Below are 6,981 nucleotides of genomic sequence, written 5' to 3' on the forward strand. Positions count from 1 at the left end.
CCTTGTGCTTATTCTACTGTAGATAGACGCTGCTTTTTACTTAAACGTATTATGCACGAAGTAACGCAGTATATTACGAAGTGTACGCAGTTGATGATATCTTTTAAGATATTTCTCATCGCTCTGATAAACGAGACTGATAAACGAGAGTGTAAAAAATCTTGGAAATTAATTTTCATTTTCACGAGGAAAGGAATTGGCCAAAAACATCAACGACAACGAGAGTTTAAAAAATAATATAATAAAAGTTTATTTTACACGTACAAACGAAACACAACGTGGGCACGTAGGTACACAGTGTGAAAGAAATACGAGGCGATCCTTTTGTATGTCCTACTCCGGCTACCTATACATACATATAATACGTCGTGCGTAACATAATTACAGATCTAACGATCATGAATCCGTGAATAACATCCTGATATGCAGTTATAATTATACCCTATGTATTAACAACTACGAAATACATACGCAGCTAAAAACACACTAAAAATCAAGGACGGAAGGTCCGCTTAACTCGCACGAGTCTCCATTACCTATCTTCTCGTCTCGAATAACTCCCAATATTAACCAATCCACTCTTGAACCATATTTAGATCACGATCGATATATCAAAAAGTAATATCACCGATGTACCAACTCACGGTAGAACTCCATTTATCTGAACCTGTCGGCATCCAAGTAGTTCACATAATAGGAGTTTGCTCATTCCTTCCTACTATTTATCAGATTTTTCGTTTATATAATAGAAATCAACGTGCTCGTGTATATTTCTCTGTATAATTCAATATTTTGTCGGAACGCTCGCGCGACGAAACTCGTTCGAATCGAATCTAAAAGAATTTAATGGACAGGAGAACTTTTAGTTCCCCTAGAGCACTAGTTCTAGAAATTTCGTTCCAATAAATAGAGTTCCACTGTACGTATGAACCGTCCGAACGACCAGCCTGAAAATTTTTCTCCAGTCCGTACGTGAATAAATTTTCCTAGTACAATGCCAGACTTGCCGCGATCGGTAGACGGAACACTAGGACGTCTCCTGTAGCACCACGGCCCCGGTGCCAGGCACAGGTATCCCCGGCGGCGGCGGTGACGTCGATACACCCAAATTGTGAGTCAACGAGTGCCTCCTGAGGTCGCAGTTCCTGCGGAACACCTTGCCGCACGATGCACAATGGTATGGTTTGATGTCCGTGTGCGTGAGGAGGTGGGTCTTCAGGTTGCTCCTCTGGTTGAAACTCCTGGCGCATACGGGACACTTATGGGGCGATTCCTCCATATGTAGAATCTTGTGCACCGCGAGGGTTCTGCTTTGGCAGAATCCTTTGCCGCATTCCGCGCATTTGAACGGTTTTTCCTTGCTGTGGATGTACCTGGAACGAACAAAAGATCGATTTTTCTCTTGATTCAAATGCACGCGCGATGATGTCGATGACAGATGTTCGGATGCAGAGGTTGAAATGGTCAGTAATGGGATTAGAGGGATTAGGGGGATTAATGATTGTCGGAGCGGCCGAGCGTGGAAATTTTCGTTTGGCTTTCCGAGATGAACGAGTGTTCGGGTGAAAGTGGTTTATTATTGGCTTAGGTTAGGTTAGACTGAAGTTTGGAAGTGCGTATATAGTGGTGAGAGGATATTTGAGTTGTTAGAGACATGGAAAAGGGTAGTAACGTGTGTGTGTGTCTGTCTGTCTGTCTGTCAACTAGGATTTTAAGTATATAGTAAGCATTTAGTGACACGAATAAAGATATTTAAATATTACTAAACGTGTCTGAAGCAAAGTATCTACATAAACAACAATGCGAATAAGCCGTCCAACTACCGAATCTAAGCGAATTAAAATTAATTTCGTCTTGCCCGAACAATCGTCAAAATACTTTCAATTGTTCATTTCGATAAATCACCAAGCGTTTCGTCGTCTCTCCCATAAAGCGATAAAAGGAACAGCGTACAATATACGTTAGTTAAAAAAAAACAGATAACACGAGGAACATATACTACGACTATTTTTAAGCTCAATGGTCGAGTCCAATTAACGGGAATTGCGAATGTATCGTGTCGTCGTGATTAATGATCAAGATACAAAAAGCCCGATAAATTGTCACGAATTGATCAACGTAATTAATACACCGTAGCTATATTCTGATCGCCGTCATAATTACATGTTGGACCGTATCATTTCGTCGTATTTAGACGGCACACGAACATTGCAATCAATTTGAACAGGCTCGTGTGCTCGCTCGCGCGTGCGCTCAAACACCTCACGGGGAAGAAAGCCCGTTTCACGAGGTGCCATGATTGGTATAACTACTTTTGCCGTACACACTTCCCTCGGCTCATCAGCATATATAATGGTAGCTTTATCTTGCGCGTCTCTTCCGCGAAGAGATCCCCCTTCAAGCTAATTTTTTAATAACTTCAACCGGCATCTTTGAATGCGGGTAAATTGAGTTCAATTATCGTCAATTCCAGTTCGTAATGATTTGCAATTATCACGGCTGGTGTCGAAGCTTTTCGATCGATAAGAATTCGCGTACTTTTTTGCGAGAAGTTTGGTAAAATCAAAAGTATAAAACGTTAACCTTCAAGAGGATCGATAAAATCTCGATCGAGGGCTAAAAGTTTCAAGATCTTTGATATCGCTAATAAACATTTAGATTGGAAAGAAACTCGGCTTCGAAAAATCCATAGGACGAATCAAATTCCTGTTAGAAAGATGTCCCAACAGGACATCTAAACTTTCGATCAACGACTAACTGGAAAAACCTGAAAAAACAAGCGATAAAACGTTCAAAATTCCAGGAAATCTTGATGCACGTTTTTAATAAATTCTAAGTAAATTCGCAACGCTTTCACAGTATCGCAATCGTGTAAAATAATCTACGGAACTACAACGTGCATCCATAAGCCGATTCACGACGTGCCATTCTCCAGCTTACCTATGATCCCTCAGGTGATCCTGCCGTCGGAAAGCCTTTCCACAAATGTCGCACGAGTACGGCCGCTCGTCGGTGTGTGTTCTTTCGTGTATCAGCAGATTGTAGCTTTTCGTGAACTGTCGGCTGCAAAACTTGCAGATGAATTGCTTCTTGGGCCTGGACGCCCTGCACGTCCGCGGTATGCTCGACTCGGCGGAAGTGGACGTGGCTTGAAGCGGCGACGACGAGGACAAAGACGAGGACAGCGACGAAGAAGAGGACGAGGAACAGGCGGACGACGAGGCCGGGGACGTGAACGAAGAGGCCGCTATCTGCGACAGAGACGACGACTGCGGTATCGTCGTCGTAGAACTCGAACTCGCGCGATTTCCTTCCGATATCCGTCGCAACAGCGCCTCGTGATTAACGGAGGACGTCGCCACGGAAGTGTCTCTCAACAACACTTGCTGCTCCTCCAACAGAGCCAAATCGTCGTCGGGATCTGCGATAAAATCCAACCGTGCCTCTTCCTCGTCGTCCGGGGATTGCAACAGCCTCTCAGCAGCTAGCTGATCGTTCTTCGACGGTATCGTCGAAGTCAGCGCCGTATCTAGACCGGTATTGACCGGTGAACACCTCTGATTGGCGAGGCCCGAACTGGACGACTGACTAACAGCCGGTGCGGTGCTGCTAGCGTGAAGACGATGAAGAGTCAAGTAGGTCTCCAATGCCTGGAGATTGAGCGCCGCGGCGGCGGCATGTCCAGGTGGAAGCAGAGCGACTCTCTGGAGAGCAGCGAGAAGCGCTCCTTGTAGTCCAAGAGCCACGCTCTGCAACGTGAAATTCGGTAATCCAGCCTCTGTCACACTGGCGACGTCTCGAAGCTCGGTGCTGGTGGACGTGGTCGCCGATGTGGAGGAGGAGGAGGAGGAGGAGGACGACGACGACGACGGGACCATTACGATTCCCCGGTCCTGCTCCTGGTCCTGCTGTTGTTGTTGTTGTTGCATCCTCCCCCGTCGCTAGAATCGTCACGGGTCTGACTGAGGGATTGCCGACGTGTTGCCTGCACCATTGGCGAGAGTAACCTATCGATCCGACGGTTTTCGTTGATGACGAGATCGATGAATCGGATTGGATCGTTGGTTCACTGACCGATCGAACGGATCCCAGCGTGAATCGCGGACCTCATGCTCGGCAATTTCGCGGCTCGACGGCGAGTAATCGTCCAGGAACGCGACAAGGTGGACAAACGTGGAAACGGTAAAGAGGAAAGACGCGCGCGATGCTGGCGGTGCGAAGGCGCCCCGACGACTGCTCCTGCCTCTCGCTGCTGGGCACTGCTCGTGGAGACACCTGGTGGCAGGTATCCGAGGCGAGTTGGGACCGTCCGCGAGAAACGGGCCCTGGATTCAGGAGAGAGAGCCACAGCTGGCCCGCAATTGCTCGCCGTTTCGGCATAAACGGCGTCGTTCGTAATCTCGCGTGCACGCGCGACTGCGTGCGCGCGCGTCAGCTATCCGCTGTCGCCGTCGTTACGATATCGTTTCTGTCTCGATGGGAATTACGAGGACGATGCGCTACTAAGAGTCGCGCATCAGGCCCTCGTACACGGAAGATTTTTGTGCGGCGATCGACTAGCAAATCCCCCGCGGTTTTATAGCGATCTGAACCGTAAAAACGCGAAATAAATTCATAGAATTGTAACGTACGCGTGGTTTGTCACGAATTCGATGATTTTGCGAGTGTTTCGGCTCGTGCATCGCGATTATTTCTTTATTAAGAGCAGGTTTTACGTAGGAATTTTTCCAACGCCAACCTGATCGCTAACGCACACGCTACTCTTTTAGATTTTCGCGAGCATAGATTTTATTCAATTTGTGCACCGTTAGAGTTCGATGTTTAAATTAATTTCTGTCTAGCAATGTATCGATAAATCTCTGCGCTTCTGTGTCCACGGCTATCGTTAAAACGTCGCGAATTAAGAATTACGAGGTACTTACGTAACATACCGTAAACCGTGAAAGTAACGAACAGCAAATTCTGTCATGGCGTGTGTCACCAGGCACGATATGTACACGTCTGGTAATAAACAATGTAAATACGACGTTGCTTGTTCGTTCGCGAGCTATTCGCACGTTCAACAGTCCGAATACGCGGATACACTGTCAGGTTGATAGAAATGCTCGCAGGGCGAATTGATGAAACGCTAAACGATACTCCACGACACGGGGAAATTAATTATTTACTTACTCGTAAAGTACTTGAAGCGATACCGCTTATTTTCTATTCACAAATTTTCAAGTCTTGCTTATATATTGTTTACCACTGAAAAATGCGAATTGGACAATATCTTAATTACGTAGCGACACATAAGTCATAGGACGAGGCGAAGCGAGAGCGACTCATGTTGTTGTTGTTGTGCCTCGGAACACAGACATCGCCATGACGCACAAAATATAACGTTAGATAATCCTCGGGCAAAATAATGTCACCGTCAAAGACAACCGTCGATCTAGGACAAATTTAAATGCGAACGTTTATATTCTATTCTTGCAAATACGTTGTACGAGCGTCTATCGACGGTATTTATATATTTATATGTGAATATTTATTTAATTTATTCGAAATATATTTGACGGGTTGCAGCAGGGCAATCTCTCTCGCTATTTTATAAATCTGATCCTCTCACGATCCACCACAATTAAGATCGGAAGTAACACGTCTTCTCTTGATTAGAACCGTTAAATCGAATCATAGAATCGACATCGTTAATTTGAATATTGTAATATTAGGTATGCTAATGAGATTTCTGGACGAGTACGAGAAAAGTTAAAATTTATTGTAATTATTTTTATGGGATGCGTACGCTTGAATAATTGAATGAAAATGATGGAAGTTTGAGAGAACTCTGACTGGACATTCTTTTAAATTTATACTCTCTGTGGATAAAGTTGACGCATCTAGGAAATAAAATTACGTAATACGAGATAATTCAATTTTATAGAAGAATCATTAGTGTCAAGAGTTAATCATCTCCATACATCTTACAAATAGTTAATATCAGCAGTAGGATTATTTAAATATTACCTTACGATGTTTATTATTATTTTAAAATTGTCGTTCGAACTTTTGATCGGATGTGCAAGAATATTTCTGTCGAGTTCAAGAAACGTTCAACCTTTTCTCTATTCTATCTCTCTATTCGTTCTGCTTTTAAAAATTTGTCGGCAGTAAAACGCGCAACACGGTTTATGCCTCGTTTCTTCCATCATCGTTTGTTTTTCTAACACCTGAGAGTCGACGGCCTCGTTCAGCAATTCTCAACAGCGCTGCGCCACCGGCGCCGGTGCTCTGACCAGATCGCTAAACTCGGAACAGCCGTTGTTCTTCGACAGGCTATCGGCTTATCACAACGACCAACAGCGAGCGGCAATTGTTTACGTTTCCGCCTCCAACGTTGACTTTTTGCATCTTAGCCGTTCAAACGATTTACCTCCGCGCGTTCCGAAGAATTCAAATGAAAGAAGAACGCGCAGAGGTACAAATCGGCGAGCCACGCTCAGCCCGTTACGAATAGCAGGCAAAAATTAGAAGGAGAGTTATCGAGTGCGCGTATCGTCGCACAGGTCGCTTGTCGATTTCGCTTTTAATAATCGGCACCGTGAGACGCGCTCGACTCGTCGCTGCTGTTCGTACGACGTTCCGCGCTCGGTTCGTGCGCGCTTCATCTCGCGTCACGGTTCAATCTGCGTCAAGTACGTGCCCGTGCTTGATCCCAACTCGGCATGGCAGCTCTCTCGGCTTACCTCGATCGTAAGACTAACTTACGTTATCGTTCTCTTTGTTAAGCCTTGTTTAAATAAAATTTAAGTTGTCGTATCGTTGGTGCTGCGACGATACGCTCCGAACAATTTGCATTTTACATTATCTTGGACGAAATACTTGCACTGTTTTGGTAGTTTGAAAAAGTACAGGTTAATTAACGGTAGAGAGTCTTGGAACAAGTACCTATCGCATAATCCGCATCCGAAAAACAAACCATAGATTTGTGTTAGAAAT

General features: G+C 44.9%; 1 protein-coding gene across 1 annotated transcript; it reads right to left on the reverse strand.

The window, feature by feature from the left end:
• Positions 1-225: 225 nt before the first annotated feature.
• On the reverse strand, positions 226-4,310 carry LOC132911545 (protein sister of odd and bowel-like). The gene is made up of 2 exons (XM_060968254.1): positions 2,941-4,310; positions 226-1,373 (listed from the first exon to the last, which is right to left on the reverse strand). Exons 1-2 carry the CDS (start codon positions 3,927-3,929, stop codon positions 1,028-1,030), a joined length of 1,335 nt encoding a protein of 444 aa, XP_060824237.1. The 5' UTR covers positions 3,930-4,310; the 3' UTR covers positions 226-1,027.
• Between the last annotated feature and the right edge of the window lie 2,671 nt (positions 4,311-6,981).

The sequence above is a fragment of the Bombus pascuorum genome, chromosome 10, assembly GCF_905332965.1.
Source record: "Bombus pascuorum chromosome 10, iyBomPasc1.1, whole genome shotgun sequence".
NCBI classification, from domain to species: Eukaryota; Metazoa; Arthropoda; class Insecta; order Hymenoptera; family Apidae; genus Bombus; species Bombus pascuorum.

Bases quoted from the DNA above. Each gene is read 5' to 3' on its own strand.
- LOC132911545 (XM_060968254.1), bottom strand. From the start codon at position 3,929: ATGCAACAACAACAACAACAGCAGGACCAGGAGCAGGACCGGGGAATC. The intron at 1,374-2,940 runs GTAAGCTGGAGA...TGTTCGTTCCAG, and splicing joins GATCACCTGAGGGATCATAG to GTACATCCACAGCAAGGAAA.